The sequence below is a fragment of the Heptranchias perlo genome, unplaced genomic scaffold, assembly GCF_035084215.1.
Source record: "Heptranchias perlo isolate sHepPer1 unplaced genomic scaffold, sHepPer1.hap1 HAP1_SCAFFOLD_409, whole genome shotgun sequence".
Lineage (NCBI taxonomy): Eukaryota > Metazoa > Chordata > Chondrichthyes > Hexanchiformes > Hexanchidae > Heptranchias > Heptranchias perlo.
This window is the reverse complement of record NW_027139421.1, coordinates 32175-56245: the sequence shown is the minus strand read 5'-3', so window position 1 is coordinate 56245 and position 24071 is coordinate 32175. Positions and strand designations below refer to the sequence as shown.

At 54.1% G+C, this 24071-nt stretch overlaps 1 protein-coding gene across 1 annotated transcript in view; it reads left to right on the top strand.

Moving 5' to 3' along the window:
- LOC137312256 (serine/threonine-protein kinase 36-like) overlaps window positions 1-24071 on the top strand; it is a gene marked incomplete at its 3' end in the record, with an annotated part of 210176 nt that overhangs the window by 156802 nt on the left and 29303 nt on the right. Inside the window, exons 7-12 of the mRNA XM_067978874.1 lie at window positions 2523-2634; window positions 3891-4034; window positions 9376-9555; window positions 9808-9905; window positions 11228-11333; window positions 17807-17957. Coding sequence (XP_067834975.1) covers window positions 2523-2634; window positions 3891-4034; window positions 9376-9555; window positions 9808-9905; window positions 11228-11333; window positions 17807-17957 — 791 coding nt within the window. The remainder of the gene's footprint in view (window positions 1-2522; window positions 2635-3890; window positions 4035-9375; window positions 9556-9807; window positions 9906-11227; window positions 11334-17806; window positions 17958-24071) is intronic.

Here is a 24071-nt window from a genome sequence, read left to right as displayed (position 1 = left end):
GGGGAGATGGGGGAGACACTCGATGGGAGGGGAGATGTGGAGACAGTCGATGGGAGGGGAGATGTGGAGACTGTCGATGGGAGGGGAGATGTGGAGACAGTGGATGGGAGGGGAGATGTGAAGACAGTCGATGGGAGGGGAGATGTGGAGACAGTCGATGGGAGGGGAGATGTGGAGACAGTCGATGGGAGGGGAGATGTGGAGACAGTGGATGGGAGGGGAGATGTGGAGACTGTCGATGGGAGGGGAGATGTGGAGACGGTGGATGGGAGGGGAGATGTGGAGACAGTCGATGGGAGGGGAGATGTGGAGACAGTCGATGGGAGGGGAGATGTGGAGACAGTCGATGGGAGGGGAGATGTGGAGACAGTCGATGGGAGGGGAGATGTGGAGACAGTCGATGGGAGGGGAGATGTGGAGACAGTCGATGGGAGGGGAGATGTGGAGACAGTCGATGGGAGGGGAGATGTGGAGACAGTGGATGGGAGGGGAGATGTGGAGACAGTCGATGGGAGGGGAGATGTGGAGACAGTCGATGGGAGGGGAGATGTGGAGACTGTCGATGGGAGGGGAGATGTGGAGACAGTGGATGGGAGGGGAGATGTGGAGACAGTCGATGGGAGGGGAGATGTGGAGACAGTCGATGGGAGCGGAGATGTGGAGACAGTCGATGGGAGGGGAGATGTGGAGACAGTCGATGGGAGGGGAGATGGGGGAGACGGTGAATGGGAGGGGAGATGGGGGAGACGGTGGATGGGAGGGGAGATGTGGAGACAGTCGATGGGAGGGGAGATGGGGGAGACAGTCGATGGGAGGGGAGATGTGGAGACAGTGGATGGGAGGGGAGATGTGGAGACAGTCGATGGGAGGGGAGATGGGAGAGACGGTGAATGGGAGGGGAGATGGGGGAGACGGTGGATGGGAGGGGAGATGTGGAGACAGTCGATGGGAGGGGAGATGTGGAGACAGTCGATGGGAGGGGAGATGTGGAGACAGTCGATAGGAGGGGAGATGTGGAGACAGTCGATGGGAGGGGAGATGTGGAGACAGTCGATGGGAGGGGAGATGTGGAGACAGTCGATGGGAGGGGAGATGTGGAGACAGTCGATGGGAGGGGAGATGTGGAGACAGTCGATGGGAGGGGAGATGTGGAGACAGTCAATGGGAGGGGAGATGTGGAGACAGTCGATGGGAGGGGAGATGTGGAGACAGTCGATGGGAGGGGAGATGTGGAGACAGTCGATGGGAGGGGAGATGTGGAGACAGTCGATGGGAGGGGAGATGTGGAGACAGTCGATGGGAGGGGAGATGTGGAGACAGTGAATGGGAGGGGAGATGTGGAGACAGTCGATGGGAGGGGAGATGTGGAGACAGTGAATGGGAGGGGAGATGTGGAGACAGTCGATGGGAGGGGAGATGTGGAGACAGTGGATGGGAGGGGAGATGTGGAGACAGTGGATGGGAGGGGAGATGTGGAGACAGTCGATGGGAGGGGAGATGTGGAGACAGTCGATGGGAGGGGAGATGTGGAGACAGTGGATGGGAGGGGAGATGTGGAGACAGTCGATGGGAGGGGAGATGTGGAGACAGTGGATGGGAGGGGAGATGTGGAGACTGTGGATGGGAGGGGAGATGTGGAGACACTCGATGGGAGGGGAGATGGGGGAGACAGTCGATGGGAGGGGAGATGTGGAGACAGTGGATGGGAGGGGAGATGTGGAGACAGTGGATGGGAGGGGAGATGTGGAGACAGTCGATGGGAGGGGAGATGTGGAGACAGTCGATGGGAGGGGAGATGTGGAGACAGTCGATGGGAGGGGAGATGTGGAGACAGTCGATGGGAGGGGAGATGTGGAGACAGTCGATGGGAGGGGAGATGTGGAGACAGTGGATGGGAGGGGAGATGTGGAGACTGTCGATGGGAGGGGAGATGTGGAGACAGTCGATGGGAGGGGAGATGTGGAGACAGTGGATGGGAGGGGAGATGGGGGAGACGGTGGATGGGAGGGGAGATGTGGAGACAGTCGATGGGAGGGGAGATGTGGAGACAGTCGATGGGAGGGGAGATGTGGAGACAGTCGATGGGAGGGGAGATGTGGAGACAGTGGATGGGAGGGGAGATGTGGAGACAGTCGATGGGAGGGGAGATGTGGAGACAGTCGATGGGAGGGGAGCTGTGGAGACAGTGGATGGGAGGGGAGATGTGGAGACAGTCGATGGGAGGGGAGATGTGGAGACAGTCGATGGGAGGGGAGATGTGGAGACAGTGGATGGGAGGGGAGATGTGGAGACAGTCGATGGGAGGGGAGCTGTGGAGACAGTCGATGGGAGGGGAGATGTGGAGACAGTCGATGGGAGGGGAGATGTGGAGACAGTCGATGGGAGGGGAGATGTGGAGACAGTCGATGGGAGGGGAGATGGGGGAGACGGTGAATGGGAGGGGAGATGGGGGAGACGGTGGATGGGAGGGGAGATGTGGAGACAGTCGACACCAGACTCGATGGAGTTGTTGTTTTTCGCAGGGCTCATCGGATCAGCCGGGATTACGAGCAGCAATTCCCAGAGGTGCAGATCGGAGGGAGGACAATAAGGAGAAGGGGTCACAGCATGGAGAATGTGGATCTGGAGAATGAGGTAATCTCCCCCTACACTGTCCCATCAAACACTCCCAGGGCAGGTACATGGTTAGATACAGAGTAAAGCTCCCTCTACACTGTCCCATCAAACACTCCCAGGGCAGGTACATGGTTAGATACAGAGTAAAGCTCCCTCTACACTGTCCCATCAAACACTCCCAGGGCAGGTACAGGGTTAGATACAGAGTAAAGCTCCCTCTACACTGTCCCATCAAACACTCCCAGGGCAGGTACATGGTTAGATACAGAGTAAAGCTCCCTCGACACTGTCCCATCAAACACTCCCAGGGCAGGTACAGGGTTAGATACAGAGTAAAGCTCCCGCTACACTGTCCCATCAAACACTCCCAGGGCAGGTACAGGGCTAGATACAGAGTAAAGCTCCCTCTACACTGTCCCATCAAACACTCCCAGGGCAGGTACATGGTTAGATACAGAGTAAAGCTCCCTCGACACTGTCCCATCAAACACTCCCAGGGCAGGTACAGGGTTAGATACAGAGTAAAGCTCCCTCTACACTGTCCCATCAAACACTCCCAGGGCAGGTACAGGGTTAGATACAGAGTAAAGCTCCCTCTACACTGTCCCATCAAACACTCCCAGGGCAGGTACATGGTTAGATACAGAGTAAAGCTCCCTCGACACTGTCCCATCAAACACTCCCAGGGCAGGTACAGGGTTAGATACAGAGTAAAGCTCCCTCTACACTGTCCCATCAAACACTCCCAGGGCAGGTACAGGGTTAGATACAGAGTAAAGCTCCCTCTACACTGTACCATCAAACACTCCCAGGGCAGGTACAGGGTTAGATACAGAGTAAAGCTCCCTCTACACTGTCCCATCAAACACTCCCAGGGCAGGTACAGGGTTAGATACAGAGTAAAGCTCCGATTGGGTGATTCCCTCTTTAAAAGGGGTCCCTGATGGAGAGAGACTCCCTCTTTGAAAGGGGCCCCTGACGGGGAGACTCCCTGTTTCAAAGGGGTCCCTGTTGGAGAGATACTCCCTCTTTAAAAGGGGTCCCTGATGGGAAGACTCTCTCTTTAAAAGGGGCCCCTGATGGAGAGAGACTCCCTCTTTAAAAGGTGTCCCTGACGGGGAGACTCCCTCTTTAAAAGGTGTCCCTGACGGGGAGACTCCCTCTTTAAAAGGGGTCTGGATTGAAAATACCTCTTTATAGAGGGTGATTCAGTTTAATTATTTGCAGATTGTGGAAATGAGGGGTTGCTAATTCTCCCTGGACTTTGCTCTCAGGAGATGGACAGCGATGAGGAGTGGGAAGAGCTGATCGAGGCTACAGAGCCTTCAGCCCTCCAGCTGAGCACGCCACTGACCTTACTGAAGGACCAGGCCTTTCAACTGCGTGTCCGGGCTCGGCTGGGAGACTCCAGCACCCAGGTACGTGGGAGGCGCTCAAACCCAGGGTGGGACTGAGCCTCATACCGACCAGGCGCTCAATAAATCCAAGTTCTTTCTTTCCAACACCTGTTTCATAGAATTTACAGCACAGAAACAGGCCATTCGGCCCAACTGGTCTATGCTGGCATTTATGCTCCACTCCTCCCTCCCTCTTCATCTCATCCTATCAGCATATCCTTCCATTCCTTTCTCCCTCACCTGTTTATCTAGCTTCCCTTTAAATGCATCTGTGCTATAAGAACATAAGAAATAGGAGCAGGAGTAGGCCATTCGGCCCCTCGAGCCTGCTCCGCCATTCAATCAGATCATGGCTGATCTTCGACCTCAACTCCACTTTCCCGCCCGATCCCCATATCCCTTGATTTTCTTAGTGTCTAAGAATCTATCGATCGCAGTCTTGAATATATATAAATTCCTCCTCATCTCAGTCTTGAATGGCCGACCCCTTATCCTGCGACTATGTTCCCTAGTTCTAGACTCTCCAGCCAGAGGAAACAATCTCTCGCATCTACCCTGTGAAGCCCCTTCAGAATCTTGTCTGATTCGATGAGATCACCTCTCATTCTCCTAAACTCCAGCGAGTATAGGCCCATTCTACTCAATCTCTCCTCATAGGACAACCCTCTCATCCCAGGAATCAATCCAGTGAACCTTCGTTGCAATCCCTCTGAGGCAAGTATATCCTTCCTTAGATAAGGAGACCAAAACTGTACACAGTACTCCAGGTGAGGTCTCACCAGAGCCCTGTACAATTGCAGCAAGACTATCTTACTCTAAGAATCCAACCCCCTTGCAATAAAGGCTAACATACCATTTCCCTTCCTAATTGCCTGCTGTACCTGCATGTTAACTTTCTGTGATTCATGTACAAGGACACCCAAATCTCTCTGAACACCAACATTTAATAATTTCTCACCATTTAAAAAATACTCGATTTTTCTATTCTTTCTACCAAAGTGAATAACCTCACATTTCCCCACATTATACTCCATCTGACACCTTCTTGCCACTCAATCAACCTGTCGATATCCCTTTGCAGACTCTTTGTGTCCTCCTCACAGCTTACTTTCCCACCGAGCTTTGTATCGTCAGCAAACTTGGATACATGACACTCGGTCCCTTCATCTAAGTCATTAATATAGATTGTAAATAGCTGAGGCCCGAGCACTGATCCCTGCGACACCCCACTAGTTACAGCCTGCCAACCTGAGAATGACCCGTTTATCCCTACTCTCTGTTTTCTGTCCGTTAACCAATCCTCTATCCATGCTAATAAAATACCCCCAATCCCGTGAGCCCTTATCTTGTTTAACAACCTTTTGTGTGGCACTTTATCGAATGCCTTTTGAAAATCCAAATATACTCCATCCACTGGTTCCCCTTTATCCACCCTGCTAGTTACACCCTCAAAAAACTCCAATAAATTTGTCAAACACAATTTCCCTTTCATAAAACCATGTTGACTCTGCCTAATCATGTAATGATTTTCTAAGTGCCCTGTTACCACATCCTTAATAATGGATTCCAGCATTTTCCCGACAACTGATGTCAGGCTAACTGGCCTGTAGTTCCCTGTTTTCTCTCCCTCCTTTCTTGAACAGCGGGGTTACATTTGCTGCCTTCCAATCCATGGAGATCATTCTAGAATCTAGGGAACTCCGGAAGATCATAACCAATGCATCCACTATCTCTGCAGCCACCTCTTCTAAAACCCTAGGATGTAGGCCATCAAGTCCAGGGGATTTGTCTCAACTACTCCTTGTGGGAGCGAGTTCCACATTCTCACCACTCTCTGGGTGAAGACGTTTCTCCTGAATTCCTTATTGGATTAATTCGTGACTATCTTATATTTATAGCCCGTAGTTCTGGTCTCCCCTACAAGTAGAAACATTTTCTCTACGTCTACCCTATCAAACCTTTCATAATCTTAAAGACCTCTATCAGGTCACCCCTCAGCCTTCTCTTTTCCACAGAAAAGAGCCCCAGTCTTTTCTGATAGGTATAATCTCTCAGTTCTGGTATCATCCTAGTAAATCTTTTTTGCACCTTCTCCAGTGCCTCTATATCCTTTTTATAATATGGAGACCAGAACTGTTTACAGTACACCAAGTGTGGTCTAACCAAGGTATATGGAGACCAAAACTATGCACAGCGCTCCAAGTGTGGTCTAACCAAGGTATATGGAGACCAGAACTATGCACAGCGCTCCAAGTGTGGTCTAACCAAGGTATATGGAGACCAGAACTGTGCACAGTACTCCAATTGTGGTCTAACCAAGGTATATGGAGACCAAAACTATGCACAGCGCTCCAAGTGTGGTCTAACCAAGGTATATGGAGACCAGAACTGTGCACAGTACTCCAATTGTGGTCTAACCAAGGTATACGGAGACCAGAACTGTGCACAGTGCTCCAAGTGTGGTCTAACCAAGGTATATGGAGACCAGAACTGTGCACAGTACTCCAAGTGTGGTCTAACCAAGGTATATGGAGACCAGAACTGTGCACAGTGCTCCAAGTGTGGTCTAACCAAGGTACATGGAGACCAGAACTGTGCACAGTGCTCCAAGTGAGGTCTAACCAGGGTTCTATACAAGTTTAACATAACTTCTCTGCTTTTCAAATCTATCCCTCCATTAACCTGCATCGCTACTTTTAATCGGGCAATCACTTTGCAGAGGTGCGAACGGTCCAGTTTAGAGCAGCTGGTCCCTACAAGGTTAAGGCATGTGCGGGGCAATTAAATAACCCTCACAAGTGTAACCTCGTTAAAAACTGGCTGCAGGGATAGGAAAGGAAGAGAGTCTATTGACTCCACTGTGTCAGCCAATCAATTGAAGGCAGGGCAGGACTCACAGCAATCAGTCTATTTTACAGCAGACAAAATGTATTTACTATTTAAACAGTGCACTACAGCAAACAGTCCACAGAGTCTATTTAAACAGTGCACTACAGCAAACAGTCCACAGAGTCTATTTAAACAGTGCACTACAGCAAACAGTCTACAGAGTCTATTTAAACAGTGCACTACAGCAAACAGTCTACAGAGTCTATTTATGATGTAGAGATGCCGGTGATGGACTGGGGTTGACAATTGTAAACAATTTTACAACACCAAGTTATAGTCCAGCAATTTTATTTTAAATTCACAAGCTTTCGGAGGCCACCTCCTTCCTCAGGTGAACGATTTTCCACATCGTTCACCTGAGGAAGGAGGTAGCCTCCGAAAGCTTGTGAATTTAAAATAAAATTGCTGGACTATAACTTGGTGTTGTAAAATTGTTTACAAGAGTCTATTTAAACAGTGCACGACAGCAAACAGTCTACAGAGTCTATTTAAACAGTGCTCTACAGCAAACAGTCTACAGAGTCTATTTAAACAGTGCTCTACAGCAAACAATCTACAGAGTCTATTTAAACAGTGCTCTACAGCAAACAGTCGACAGAGTCTATTTGAACAGTGCACTACAGCAAACAGTCGACAGAGTCTATTTGAACAGTGCACTACAGCAAACAGTCGACAGAGTCTATTTGAACAGTGCACGACAGCAAACAGTCTACAGAGTCTATTTGAACAGTGCACTACAGCAAACAGTCTACAGAGTCTATTTAAACAGTGTTCTACAGCAAACAGTCTACAGAGTCTATTTAAACAGTGCTCTGCAGCAAACAGTCTACAGAGTCTATTTAAACAGTGCTCTACAGCAAACAGTCTACAGAGTCTATTTACACAGTGCTCTACAGCAAACAGTCTACAGAGTCTATTTAAACAGTGCTCGACAGCAAACAGTCTACAGAGTCTATCTAAACAGTGTTCTACAGCAAACAGTCTACAGAGTCTATCTAAACAGTGTTCTACAGCAAACAGTCTACAGAGTCTATTTAAACAGTGCTCTGCAGCAAACAGTCTACAGAGTCTATTTAAACAGTGCTCTGCAGCAAACAGTCTACAGAGTCTATTTAAACAGTGCTCTGCAGCAAACAGTCTACAGAGTCTATTTAAACAGTGCTCTGGAGCAAACAGTCTACAGAGTCTATTTACACAGTGCTCTACAGCAAACAGTCTACAGAGTCTATCTAAACAGTGCTCTGGAGCAAACAGTCTACAGAGTCTATTTACACAGTGCTCTACAGCAAACAGTCTACAGAGTCTATCTAAACAGTGCTCTGCAGCAAACTGGTCCCTTTCTCCTTGGGAAGGCATGTATAATAGTTCCACAGTGTGCTTGTCCGATTAAAGAAAGAAAGGCTCCCATTTCTGCAGCACCTTTCACCACCCAGGACGTCCCAAAGAGCTTCACAGCCAGTGAAGTACCTTTGAAGTGCAGTCACTGTTGTAATGTAGAAAACGCAGCAGCCAATTTGCGCACAGCGAGGTCCCACAAACAGCAATGTGATGTTGTTTGAGGTTTAAACATTGGCCCTGGGACACTGGGGAGAACTCCCCCCTGCTCTTCTTCCAATAGTGGCTGTGGGATTTTATGTCCACCTGTGGGGGCAAATGGGATCTCGGTTTAATGTCTCATCCGAAAGATGGCACCTCCGACAGTGCGGCGCTCCCTCAGTGCCAACCCTCCGACAGTGCGGCGCTCCCTCAGTGCCAACCCTCCGACAGTGCAGCGCTCCCTCAGTGCCGACCCTCCGACAGTGCGGCGCTCCCTCAGTACTGACCCTCCGACAGTGCGGCGCTCCCTCAGTACTGACCCTCCGACAGTGCGGCGCTCCCTCAGTGCCAACCCTCCGACAGTGCGGCGCTCCCTCAGTACTGACCCTCCGACAGTGCGGCGCTCCCTCAGTGCCGACCCTCCGACAGTGCGGCGCTCCCTCAGTGCCGACCCTCCGACAGTGCGGCGCTCCCTCAGTGCCGACCCTCCGACAGTGCGGCGCTCCCTCAGTGCCGACCCTCCGACAGTGCGGCGCTCCCTCAGTGCCGACCCTCCGACAGTGCGGCGCTCCCTCAGTGCCGACCCTCCGACCGTGCGGCGCTCCCTCAGTACCGACCCTCCGACAGTGCAGCGCTCCCTCAGTGCCGACCCTCCGACAGTGCAGCGCTCCCTCAGTGCCGACCCTCCGACAGTGCAGCGCTCCCTCAGTACTGACCCTCCGACAGTGCAGCGCTCCCTCAGTACTGACCCTCCGACAGTGCAGCGCTCCCTCGGAGGGAGAGACAGAGAGAGTCCAAGCTGACACCTTGAGCGGAATCTCACTTGTTCACCTCTGCTCCTTCGGTCAGGGGCCTGATCTCTGTATGCAGTTGGATCTCCTGCTTTGACTGGCCATTCTTTGAAGACACTCCCTCCCCTCTCTCTCTCGTTCTCCAGGTGCTGGACGGGATGTTGGAGGGTGCCTCCCGCCTACGTCCAGCGCTGAGGGTCATCGGGAACCTGCTGAGCACCAGGTGTGACTGGGAGCTCCTCCATAGCTTCTGCCGCCATCTGGAGCTGCCTCAACTCCTGCTTCACCTCATCGGGCAGATGCTGCAGAGTGACGGAGTCAAACAGGTGAGTGACCGAGGTCTCCCCGTTTTCCCCCTCCCTGTTTCCCCGTCTCCCCCCTCCCTGTCTCCCCGTCTCCACTCACCTGCTCTCCGACTCCACTTTCCTGTCTCCCTCCTCGTCCTGCCCGTCTCCTCTCCCCTCCCCCTCCCCTTCTCCCTTCCCCCCCGTCTCCCTCCCCCCCGCAACACCGTCTCCCCCTCTCCCCCTGTGATTACTCCCTCACTCAGTGACTGTCCCCTCTCTCTGACCCTCCAGCAGCCCTGGTGTGTGACGGTTCTCTCCGATCTCGTGGCGGTCCTGACTGCGTATTTCGCCAGTGACTTCAACACGGAGACATCGAAAGCCAGCAGCGGGTAAGAGGGGGATTCCACCTCTGGGAGCAGAGTCCCACAACAAAACTTGACCATCACTATTCCCATCGGGAGTGTCTTGTCCACTTCTGCTCCAGGCACAGACTCTTGCCAAGGAGCCTGCCCGAGACGATTCTCCACTTGGCAGCCCATACAGTGAATGTCAATGTGCTGTTTGACCTTGGGAGGCGTCGCTGCTCAGCCCAATCCTGTCCTCACCCAATGCCGACAGGGGCCGGGACCAGAAGGGCTGAATGGCCTACTCCTGTTGCTAATGCTCCTGTGTTCCTAACCCCGGCTGATCTCCCCCTCCCCAACCTGGGACTTTCCTGATCTGTCTGGGGAGCTGAGTCCCACCCAGGGTTGGGGGGGGGGAGATCAGCTCACTCCACATTAGGCCCCTGATGGAGCCTGGGCCTTTCCCGATCTGTGTGTTGGGGGCTCAGTCCCACACCCCAGAGGGTGATCAGCTCACTCCACAATAGGCCTGGGATGGAGCCTGGGCCTTTCCTGATCTGTGTGTTGGGGGCTCAGTCCCACACCCCGGGGTGAGATCAGCTCACTAGGCCCGGGATGGAGCCTGGGCCTTTCCTGACCTGTGTAAGGGGGCGGGGAGGCGATCAGCTCACTTACACCGAAGAGCCCCAGCCTGTGAAATTACACTAAACGAGAAGCCCGAGAAGTTAAACTAAGCCAGAGACCCATGCTTCTAAATTAAAGGAAATTAAACTAAAGTGAGACCAAGCCTGAGAAATTAAACGACATTTCAAATAAAATCAGAGAGAACTGGGAACAAAGATTGAGCCCAAAACCCCTCTTTTACCAGTCAGTCTTTTCTCTCCTGTTAACGTGTTGAATTAGGGAGCAGTTTCCATATCCGGATCAAATCCTGCCTCCTTATTTTTTGGCAGAGCAGGGGTTAATGTGGCCCAGGTCTAACGGTTAGCTCAGCTGAGACGTTAAACCGAGGGCCCCGTCTGCCCTCTCAGGTGGATGGGAAATCCCACGGCCACTATTGGCAGACGAGCAGGGGTGGAGTTCTGCCCGGTGTCCTGGAGCCGATATTTATCCCTCAAACAACATCACTAACAAAAAACAGATGATCTGGGTCATTCTCACATTGCGGTTTGTGGGATCTTGCTGTGCGCAAATTGGCTGCTGCGTTTCCCACATGACAACAATGACCACACCTCAAAACAAAAAGTACTTTATTGGCAGTGAAATGCTTTGGGACGTCCTGAGGTGGTGAAAGGGGAGATAGAAACACAAGTCTGTCTTTCTTACACTCGCTCTCTGTTCACATCCGCACTCTGTGTCTTTTGCAGGGTCCAAGAGTTTGAACTTTCTGCTGCCCAGTTCCTCAATCTCCTCCCTCAGCTCCTGTCACAGGCCTCGGACCACGAGATGAGGCTGAAAGAGCAAAGTGTCACGGTAAGTATCTAATCTCGGGACACGCTGTGTCACAGTGTGTTAGATACACTGTCCTTTCCCCCTCTGGGACCGGGTCTCACAGTGTGTTAGATACACTGTCCTTTCCCCCTCTGGGACCGGGTCTCACAGTGTGTTAGATACACTGTCCTTTCCCCCTCTGGGACCGGGTCACACAGTGCGTTAGATACACTGTCCTTTCCCCCTCTGGGTGTGTTCTCACAGTGCGTTAGATACACTGTCCTTTCCCCCTCTGGGACCGGGTCTCACAGTGTATTAGATACACTGTCCTTTCCCCCTCTGGGACCGGGTCTCACAGTGTGTTAGATACACTGTCCTTTCCCCCTCTGGGACCAGGTCTCACAGTGCGTTAGATACACTGTCCTTTCCCCCTCTGGGACCGGGTCTCACAGTATGTGAGATACACTGTCCTTTCCCCCTCTGGGACCGGGTCTCACAGTGTGTTAGATACACTGTCCTTTCCCCCTCTGGGACCAGGTCTCACAGTGCGTTAGATACACTGTCCTTTCCCCCTCTGGGACCGGGTCTCACAGTGTGTAAGATACACTGTCCTTTCCCCCTCTGGGACCGGGTCTCACAGTGCGTTAGATACACTGTCCTTTCCCCCTCTGGGACCGGGTCTCACAGTGTGTTAGATACACTGTCCTTTCCCCCTCTGGGACCGGGTCTCTCAGTGTGTTAGATACACTGTCCTTTCCCCCTCTGGGACCGGGTCACACAGTGTGTTAGATACACTGTCCTTTCCCCCTCTGGGACCGGGTCTCACAGTGTGTTAGATACACTGTCCTTTCCCCCTCTGGGACCGGGTCTCACAGTGCGTTAGATACACTGTCCTTTCCCCCTCTGGGACCGGGTCTCTCAGTGTGTTAGATACACTGTCCTTTCCCCCTCTGGGACCGGGTCACACAGTGTGTTAGAGACACTGTCCTTTCCCCCTCTGGGTGTGTTCTCACAGTGTGTGAGATACACTGTCCTTTCCCCCTCTGGGACCGGGTCTCACAGTGTATTAGATACACTGTCCTTTCCCCCTCTGGGACCGGGTCTCACAGTGTGTTAGATACACTGTCCTTTCCCCCTCTGGGACCGGGTCTCACAGTGCGTCAGATACACTGTCCTTTCCCCCTCTGGGACCGGGTCTCACAGTGCGTTAGATACACTGTCCTTTCCCCCTCTGGGACCGGGTCTCACAGTGTGTTAGATACACTGTCCTTTCCCCCTCTGGGACCGGGTCTCACAGTGCGTTAGATACACTGTCCTTTCCCACTCTGGGACCGGGTCTCACAGTGCGTTAGATACACTGTCCTTTCCCCCTCTGGGACCGGGTCTCACAGTGCGTTAGATACACTTTCCTTTCCCACTCTGGGACCGGGTCTCACAGTGCGTTAGATACACTGTCCTTTCCCCCTCTGGGACCGGGTCTCTCAGTGCGTTAGATACACTGTCCTTTCCCCCTCTGGGACCGGGTCTCACAGTGCGTTAGATACACTGTCCTTTCCCACTCTGGGACCGGGTCTCACAGTGCGTTAGATACACTGTCCTTTCCCCCTCTGGGACCGGGTCTCACAGTGCGTTAGATACACTGTCCTTTCCCACTCTGGGACCGGGTCTCACAGTGCGTTAGATACACTGTCCTTTCCCCCTCTGGGACCGGGTCTCACAGTGTGTTAGATACACTGACCTTTCCCCCTCTGGGACCGGGTCTCACAGTGCGTTAGATACACTGTCCTTTCCCCCTCTGGGACCGGGTCTCACAGTGTGTTAGATACACTGTCCTTTCCCCCTCTGGGACCGGGTCTCACAGTGTGTTAGATACACTGTCCTTTCCCCCTCTGGGACCGGGTCTCACAGTGTGTTAGATACACTGTCCTTTCCCCCTCTGGGACCGGGTCTCACAGTGCGTTAGATACACTGTCCTTTCCCCCTCTGGGACCGGGTCTCACAGTGTGTTGGATACACTGTCCTTTCCCCCTCTGGGACCGGGTCTCACAGTGTGTTGGATACACTGTCCTTTCCCCCTCTGGGACCGGGTCTCACAGTGTGTTAGATACACTGTCCTTTCCCCCTCTGGGACCGGGTCTCACAGTGTATTAGATACACTGTCCTTTCCCCCTCTGGGACCGGGTCTCACAGTGTGTTGGATACACTGTCCTTTCCCCCTCTGGGACCGGGTCTCACAGTGTGTTCGATACACTGTCCATTCCCCCTCTGGGACCGGGTCTCACAGTGTGTTAGATACACTGTCCTTTCCCCCTCTGGGACCGGGTCTCACAGTGCGTTAGATACACTGTCCTTTCCCGCTCTGGGACCGGGTCTCACAGTGCGTTAGATACACTGTCCTTTCCCCCTCTGGGACCGGGTCTCACAGTGTGTTAGATACACTGTCCTTTCCCCCTCTGGGACCGGGTCTCACAGTGCGTTAGATACACTGTCCTTTCCCCCTCTGGGACCGGGTCTCACAGTGTGTTAGATACACTGTCCTTTCCCCCTCTGGGACCGGGTCTCAGTGTGTTAGATACACTGTCCTTTCCCCCTCTGGGACCGGGTCTCACAGTGTGTTAGATACACTGTCCTTTCCCCCTCTGGGACCGGGTCTCACAGTGTGTTAGATACACTGTCCTTTCCCCCTCTGGGACCGGGTCTCACAGTGTGTTAGATACACTGTCCTTTCCCCCTCTGGGACCGGGTCTCACAGTGTGTTGGATACACTGTCCTTTCCCGCTTTGGGACCGGATTTTACGTCATGAGAGCTTTCCCAAGTCGAATCACGTAGAATGGACAGCACAGAAACAGGTCGTTCGGCCCCACAATTATATGCCAGTGTTTATGCTCCACACGAGCCTACTCCATCTCACCTGATCACCATCTCCTTCTATTCCTCTCTCCCTCATGTGTTTATCCAGCTTCCCCTTAAATCCATCTACACTATTCACCTCAACTGCTCCTTGTGGGAGCGAGTTCCACATTCTCACCACTCTCTGGGGAAAGAAGTTTCTCCTGAATTCCCCTATTGGATTTATTAGTGACTATCTTATATTTATGGCCCCGAGTTCAGGTCTCTCCCCACAAGTGGAAACATCTTCTCCACGTCAACCCAATCGAACCCTTTCATAATCTTAAAATCCTCGATCAGGTCACCCCTCAGCCTTCTCTTTTCTGGAGAAAAGAGCCCCAGCCTGTTCAGCCTGTCCAGATAATGATATCCGCAGTTCTGGTATCATCCCAATAAATCTGTGTCCAACCTGTGTTGTACCTGCCCCGGGAGTGTTTGTTGGGACAGGGTAGAGGGAGCTTTACTCTGTATCTAACCCTGTACCTGCCCCGGGAGTGTTTGTTGGGACAGGGTAGAGGGAGCTTTACTCTGTATCTAACCCTGTACCTGCCCTGGGAGTGATTGATTGGACAGTGGAGAGGGAGCTTTACTTTGTATCTAACCCGTGCTGTTCCTGCCCTGGGAGTGTTTGATGGGACAGTGTAGAGGGAGCTTTACTCTGTATCGAACCCTGTACCTGCCCTGGGAGTGTTTGATGGGACAGTGTAGAGGGAGCTTTACTCTGTATCTAACCCTGTACCTGCCCTGGGAGTGTTTGACGGGACAGTGTAGAGGGAGCTTTACTCTGTATCGAACCCGTGCGGTACCTGCCCTGGGAGTGTTTGATGGGACAGTGCAGAGGGAGCTTTACTCTGTATCGAACCCGTGCGGTACCTGCCCTGGGAGTGTTTGATGGGACAGTGCAGAGGGAGCTTTACTCTGTATCGAACCCGTGCGGTACCTGCCCTGGGAGTGTTTGATGGGACAGTGCAGAGGGAGCTTTACTCTGTATCGAACCCGTGCGGTACCTGCCCTGGGAGTGTTTGATGGGACAGTGCAGAGGGAGCTTTACTCTGTATCTAACCCTGTACCTGCTCTGGGAGTGTTTGATGGGACAGTGGAGAGGGAGCTTTACTCTGGAACAAACCCTGTACCTGCCCTGGGAGTGTTCGATGGGACAGTGTAGAGGGAGCTTTACTCTGTATCTAACCCTGTACCTGCCCTGGGAGTGTTTGATGGGACAGTGTAGAGGGAGCTTTACTCTGTATCTAACCCTGTACCTGCCCTGGGAGTGTTTGATGGGACAGTGCAGAGGGAGCTTTACTCTGGAACAAACCCTGTACCTGCCCTGGGAGTGTTCGATGGGACAGTGTAGAGGGAGCTTTACTGTGTATCAAACCCTGTACCTGCCCTGGGAGTGTTCGATGGGACAGTGTAGAGGGAGCTTTACTGTGTATCAAACCCTGCACCTGCCCTGGGAGTGTTTGATGGGACAGTGTAGAGGGAGCTTTTCTCTGTATCTAACCCTGTACCTGCCCTGGGAGTGTTTGATGGGACAGTGTAGAGGGAGCTTTACTCTGTATCTCACCCTGTACCTGCCCTGAGAGTGTTTGATGGAACAGTGTAGAGGGAGCTTTACTCTGTGTCTAACCCTGTACCTGCCCTGGGAGTGTTTGATGGGACAGTGTAGAGGGAGCTTTACTCTGTATCTAACCCTGTACCTGCCCTGGGAGTGTTTGATGGGACAGTGTAGAGGGAGCTTTCCTCTGAATCTATCCCATGCTGTACCGGCCCTTGGAGCATTTGATGGGACAGTGTAGAGTGAGCTCTACTCTGTATCTAACCCGGGTTTTACCTGCCCTGGGAGTGTTTGATGGGACAGTGTAGAGGGAGCTTTACTCTGCATCTAACCTGTGTTGTACCTGCCCTTGGAGTGTTTGATGGGACAGTGTAGAGGGAACCTTACTCTGTATCTAACCCTGTACCTGCCCTGGGAGTGTTTGATGGGACAGTGTAGAGGGAGCTTTACTCTATATCTAACCCTGTACCTGCCCTGGGAGTGTTTGATGGGACAGTGTAGAGGGAGCTTTACTCTCTATCTAACCCTGTACCTGCCCTGGGAGTGTTTGATGGGACAGTGTAGAGGGAGCTTTACTCTGTATCTAACCCTGTACCTGCCCTGGCAGTGTTTGATGGGACAGTGCCGAGGGAGCTTTACTCTGTATCTAACCTGTGTTGTACCTTTTTTTTTATTCGTTCACGGGATGTGGGCGTCGCTGGCGAGGCCAGCATTTATTGCCCATCCCTCATTGCTTGAGAAGGTGGTGGTGAGCCGCCTTCTTGAACCGCTGCAGTCCATGTGGTGAAGGTTCTCCCACAGTGCTGTTAGGAAGGGAGTTCCAGGATTTTGACCCAGCGACGATGAAGGAACGGCGATATATTTCCAAGTCGGGATGGTGTGTGACTTGGAGGGGAACGTGCAGGTGGTGTTGTTCCCATGTGCCTGCTGCCCTTGTCCTTCCAGGTGGTAGAGGTCGCGGGTTTGGGAGGTGCTGTCGAAGAAGCCTTGGCGAGTTGCTGCAGTGCATCCTGTGGATGGTCCACACTGCAGCCACAGTGCGCCGGTGGTGAAGGGAGTGAATGTTTAGGGTGGTGGATGGGGTGCCAATCAAGCGGGCTGCTTTATCCTGCCCTGGGAGTGTTTGACGGGACAGTGTCGAGGGAGCTTTACTCTGTATCTAACCCTGTACCTGCCCTGGGAGTGTTTGACGGGACAGTGTAGAGGGAGCTTTACTCTGTATCTAACCCTGTACCTGCCCTGGGAGTGTTTGACGGGACAGTGTGGAGGGAGCTTTACTCTGTATCTAACCCTGTACCTGCCCTGGGAGTGTTTGACGGGACAGTGTAGAGGGAGCTTTACTCTGTATCTAACCCTGTACCTGCCCTGGGAGTGTTTGATGGGACAGTGTAGAGGGAGCTTTACTCTGTATCTAACCCTGTACCTGCCCTGGGAGTGTTTGATGGGACAGTGTAGAGGGAGCTTTACTCTGTATCTAACCCTGTACCTGCCCTGGGAGTGTTTGACGGGACAGTGTAGAGGGAGCTTTACTCTGTATCTAACCCTGTACCTGCCCTGGGAGTGTTTGATGGGACAGTGTAGAGGGAGCTTTACTCTGTATCTAACCCTGTACCTGCCCTGGGAGTGTTTGATGGGACAGTGCAGAGGGAGCTTTACTCTGTATCTAACCCTGTACCTGCCCTGGGAGTGTTTGATGGGACAGTGTAGAGGGAGCTTTACTCTGTATCTAACCCTGTACCTGCCCTGGGAGTGTTTGATGGGACAGTGTAGAGGGAGCTTTACTCTGTATCTAACCCTGTACCTGCCCTGGGAGTGTTTGATGGGACAGTGTAGAGGGAGCTTTACTCTGTATCTAACCCTGTACCTGCCCTGGGAGTGTTTGACGGGACAGTGTAGAGGGAGCTTTACTCTGTATCTAACCCTGTACCTGCCCTGGGAGTGTTTGACGGGACAGTGTAGAGGGAGCTTTACTCTGTATCTAACCCCGTACCTGCCCTGGGAGTGTTTGATGGGGCCTCTGGATACCGTTGAAGGATTCTGACCAGTTCCTCCTCCTGTCTGTCTCAGTGCCTCATCTTTATCTGTGAGAATATGGATCAAAGCTCTGTGACCGTCTCCAGCTCCTTCTACAGCCGCCTGCTGTCCACACACCAGGCTGTACTGGACACAGTCCTCACAGGGACCCAGACTGACCCACAGGCTGCACGGAGGCTGCAAGGTAAGGATTCAGGAAGGACACCAAAGTCCAGGCACTTTAAGAACCTCGAAAGGACATTCTGTCACGATGAGAGATGGAATGTAACAGCGATGAGCTTTCTTTATATTCATATCAATCCCACCTTCTCCCCACATCCCTCACTCCCACCTACTCACCTTCTCCCCACATCCCTCACTCCCACCTACTCACCTTCTCCCCATATCCCTCACTCCCACCCACCCACCTTCTCCCCACATCCCTCACTCCCACCTACTCACCTTCTCCCCACATCCCTCACTCCCACCTACTCACCTTCTCCCCATATCCCTCACTCCCACCCACCCACCTTCTCCCCACATCCCTCACTCCCACCTACCCACCTTCTCCCCATATCCCTCACTCCCACCCACCCACCTTCTCCCCACATCCCTCACTCCCACCTACTCACCTTCTCCCCACATCCCTCACTCCCACCTACTCACCTTCTCCCCACATCCCTCACTCCCACCCACCCACCTTCTCCCCACATCCCTCACTCCCACCCACCCACCTTCTCCCCACATCCCTCACTCCCACCTACCCACCTTCTCCCCGTATTCCTCACTCCCACCTACCCACCTTCTCCCCATATCCCTCAATCCCACCTACCCACCTTCTCCCCGTATCCTCAATCCCACCGACCCACCTTCTCCCCGTATCCTAAATCCCACCGACCCACCTTCTCCACAGATCCCTCAATCCCACCTACCCACCTTCTCCCCATATCCCTCAATCCCACCGACCCACCTTCTCCCCGTATCCCTCACTCCCACCGACCCACCTTCTCCCCGTATCCCTCACTCCCACCTACCCACCTTCTCCCCGTATCCCTCACTCCCACCTACCCACCTTCTCCCCGTATCCCTCACTCCCACCTACCCACCTTCTCCCCGTATCCCTCACTCCCACCTACCCACCTTCTCCCCATATCCCTCAATCCCACCGACCCACCTTCTCCCCATATCCCTCAATCCCACCTACCCACCTTCTCCCCGTATCCCTCACTCCCACCTACCCACCTTCTCCCCGTATCCCTCACTCCCACCGACCCACCTTCTCCCCATATCCCTCAATCCCACCTACCCACCTTCTCCCCATATCCCCCAATCCCACCTACCCACCTTCTCCCCATATCCCTCAATCCCACCTACCCACCTTCTCCCCATATCCCTCAATCCCACCTACCCACCTTCTCCCCACATCCCTCAATCCCACCTACCCACCTTCTCCCCATATCCCTCAATCCCACCGACCCACCTTCTCCCCATATCCCTCACTCCCACCTACCCACCTTCTCCCCGTATCCCTCAATCCCACCTGCCCACCTTCTCCCCATATCCCTCACTCCCCACCTACCCACCTTCTCCCCATATACCTCAATCCCACCTACCCACCTTCTCCCCATATCCCTCAATCCCACCGACCCACCTTCTCCCCGTGTCCCTCACTCCCACCTACCCACCTTCTCCCCATATACCTCAATCCCACCTACCCACCTTCTCCCCATGTCCCTCAATCCCACCTACCCACCTTCTCCCCGTGTCCCTCACTCCCACCTACCCACCTTCTCCCCATATACCTCAATCCCACCTACCCACCTTCTCCCCATTTCCCTCAATCCCACCTACCCACCTTCTCCCCATGTCCCTCAATCCCACCTACCCACCTTCTCCCCATATACATCAATCCCACCGACCCACCTTCTCCCCGTGTCCCTCACTCCCACCTACCCACCTTCTCCCCATATACCTCAATCCCACCTACCCACCTTCTCCCCATGTCCCTCAATCCCACCTACCCACCTTCTCCCCATATACCTCAATCCCACCTACCCACCTTCTCCCCATATACCTCAATCCAACCTACCCACCTTCTCCCCATGTCCCTCAATCCCACCTACCCACCTTCTCCCCATATACCTCAATCCCACCTACCCACCTTCTCCCCGTGTCCCTCACTCCCACCTACCCACCTTCTCCCCATATACCTCAATCCCACCTACCCACCTTCTCCCCATATACCTCAATCCCACCTACCCACCTTCTCCCCGTATCCCTCAATCCCACCTACCCACCTTCTCCCCATATACCTCAATCCCACCTACCCACCTTCTCCCCACATCCCTCACTCCCACCCACCCACCTTCTCCCCACATCCCTCACTCCCACCGACCCACCTTCTCCCCAGATCCCTCACTCCCACCGACTCACCTTCTCCCCATATCCCTCACTCCCACCTTCTCCCCACATCCCTCACTCCCACCGACTCACCTTCTCCCCATATCCCTCAATCCCAGCTACCCACCTTCTCCCCATATCCCTCACTCCCACCTACCCACCTTCTCCCCGTATAACTCACTCCCACCTACCCACCTTCTCCCCATATCCCTCAATCCCACCTACCCACCTTCTCCCCATATCCCCCAATCCCACCTACCCACCTTCTCCCCATATCCCTCAATCCCACCTACCCACCTTCTCCCCATATCCCTCACTCCCACCGACTCACCTTCTCCCCATATCCCTCAATCCCAGCTACCCACCTTCTCCCCATATCCCTCAATCCCACCTACCCACCTTCTCCCCATATCCCTCACTCCCACCTACCCACCTTCTCCCCGTATCCCTCACTCCCACCTACCCACCTTCTCCCCGTATCCCTCACTCCCACCTACCCACCTTCTCCCCATATCCCTCACTCCCACCTACCCACCTTCTCCCCGTATCCCTCACTCCCACCTACCCACCTTCTCCCCGTATCCCTCACTCCCACCTACCCACCTTCTCCCCATATCCCTCAATCCCACCGACCCACCTTCTCCCCGTATCCTCAATCCCACCGACCCACCTTCTCCCCATATCCATCACTCCCACCTACCCACCTTCTCCCCGTATCCCTCAATCCCACCGACCCACCTTCTCCCCGTATCCTCAATCCCACCGACCCACCTTCTCCCCAGATCCCTCAATCCCACCTACCCACCTTCTCCCCGTATCCCTCACTCCCACCGACTCACCTTCTCCCCATATCCCCCAATCCCACCGACCCACCTTCTCCCCACATCCCTCACTCCCACCCACCCACCTTCTCCCCACATCCCTCACTCCCACCTACCCACCTTCTCCCCATATCCCTCACTCCCACCTACCCACCTTCTCCCCGTATCCCTCACTCCCACCTACCCACCTTCTCCCCGTATCCCTCACTCCCACCTACCCACCTTCTCCCCATATCCCTCAATCCCACCGACCCACCTTCTCCCCGTATCCTCAATCCCACCGACCCACCTTCTCCCCATATCCATCACTCCCACCTACCCACCTTCTCCCCGTATCCCTCAATCCCACCGACCCACCTTCTCCCCGTATCCTCAATCCCACCGACCCACCTTCTCCCCAGATCCCTCAATCCCACCTACCCACCTTCTCCCCGTATCCCTCACTCCCACCGACTCACCTTCTCCCCATATCCCCCAATCCCACCGACCCACCTTCTCCCCACATCCCTCACTCCCACCCACCCAACTTCTCCCCACATCCCTCACTCCCACCTACCCACCTTCTCCCCATATCCCTCAATCCCAGCTACCCACCTTCTCCCCATATCCCTCACTCCCACCTACCCACCTTCTCCCCGTATCCCTCACTCCCACCTACCCACCTTCTCCCCATATCCCTCAATCCCACCTACCCACCTTCTCCCCATATCCCCCAATCCCACCTACCCACCTTCTCCCCATATCCCTCAATCCCACCTACCCACCTTCTCCCCATATCCCTCACTCCCACCGACTCACCTTCTCCCCATATCCCTCAATCCCAGCTACCCACCTTCTCCCCATATCCCTCAATCCCACCTACCCACCTTCTCCCCATATCCCCCAATCCCACCTACCCACCTTCTCCCCATATCCCTCAATCCCACCTACCCACCTTCTCCCCATATCCCTCACTCCCACCGACTCACCTTCTCCCCATATCCCTCAATCCCACCTACCCACCTTCTCCCCATATCCCTCACTCCCACCCACCCACCTTCTCCCCATATCCCTCACTCCCACCCACCCACCTTCTCCCCATATCCCCCAATCCCAGCTACCCACCTTCTCCCCATATCCCTCACTCCCACCTACCCACCTTCTCCCCGTATCCCTCACTCCCACCTACCCACCTTCTCCCCATATCCCTCACTCACACCTACCCACCTTCTCCCCGTATCCCTCACTCCCACCTACCCACCTTCTCCCCGTATCCCTCACTCCCACCTACCCACCTTCTCCCCATATCCCTCAATCCCACCTACCCACCTTCTCCCCGTATCCTCAATCCCACCGACCCACCTTCTCCCCATATCCCTCACTCACACCTACCCACCTTCTCCCCGTATCCCTCACTCCCACCTACCCACCTTCTCCCCGTATCCCTCACTCCCACCTACCCACCTTCTCCCCAGATCCCTCAATCCCACCTACCCACCTTCTCCCCGTATCCCTCACTCCCACCGACCCACCTTCTCCCCGTATCCCTCACTCCCACCTACCCACCTTCTCCCCGTATCCCTCACTCCCACCTACCCACCTTCTCCCCGTATCCCTCACTCCCACCTACCCACCTTCTCCCCGTATCCCTCACTCCCACCTACCCACCTTCTCCCCATATCCCTCAATCCCACCGACCCACCTTCTCCCCATATCCCTCAATCCCACCTACCCACCTTCTCCCCGTATCCCTCACTCCCACCTACCCACCTTCTCCCCGTATCCCTCACTCCCACCGACCCACCTTCTCCCCATATCCCTCAATCCCACCTACCCACCTTCTCCCCATATCCCCCAATCCCACCTACCCAGCTTCTCCCCATATCCCTCAATCCCACCTACCCACCTTCTCCCCATATCCCTCAATCCCACCTACCCACCTTCTCCCCACATCCCTCAATCCCACCTACCCACCTTCTCCCCATATCCCTCAATCCCACCGACCCACCTTCTCCCCATATCCCTCACTCCCACCTACCCACCTTCTCCCCATATCCCTCAATCCCACCTACCCACCTTCTCCCCACATCCCTCAATCCCACCTACCCACCTTCTCCCCGTATCCCTCAATCCCACCTGCCCACCTTCTCCCCATATCCCTCACTCCCCACCTACCCACCTTCTCCACATATACCTCAATCCCACCTACCCACCTTCTCCCCATGTCCCTCAATCCCACCTACCCACCTTCTCCCCATATACCTCAATCCCACCTACCCACCTTCTCCCCGTGTCCCTCACTCCCACCTACCCACCTTCTCCCCATATACCTCAATCCCACCTACCCACCTTCTCCCCGTATCCCTCAATCCCACCTACCCACCTTCTCCCCATATCCCTCACTCCCACCTACCCACCTTCTCCCCGTATCCCTCAATCCCACCTGCCCACCTTCTCCCCATATCCCTCACTCCCCACCTACCCACCTTCTCCCCATATACCTCAATCCCACCTACCCACCTTCTCCCCATATCCCTCAATCCCACCTACCCACCTTCTCCCCATATCCCTCAATCCCACCTACCCACCTTCTCCCCATATCCCTCAATCCCTCCTACCCACCTTCTCCCCATGTCCCTCAATCCCACCTACCCACCTTCTCCCCATATACCTCAATCCCACCGACCCACCTTCTCCCCGTGTCCCTCACTCCCACCTACCCACCTTCTCCCCATATACCTCAATCCCACCTACCCACCTTCTCCCCGTATCCCTCAATCCCACCTACCCACCTTCTCCCCGTATCCCTCAATCCCACCGACCCACCTTCTCCCCGTGTCCCTCACTCCCACCTACCCACCTTCTCCCCATATACCTCAATCCCACCTACCCACCTTCTCCCCGTATCCCTCAATCCCACCTACCCACCTTCTCCCCGTATCCCTCAATCCCACCTACCCACCTTCTCCCCATTTCCCTCAATCCCACCTACCCACCTTCTCCCCATATCCCTCAATCCCACCTTCTCCCCATATCCCTCAATCCCACCTACCCACCTTCTCCCCATTTCCCTCAATCCCACCTACCCACCTTCTCCCCATATACCTCAATCCCACCGA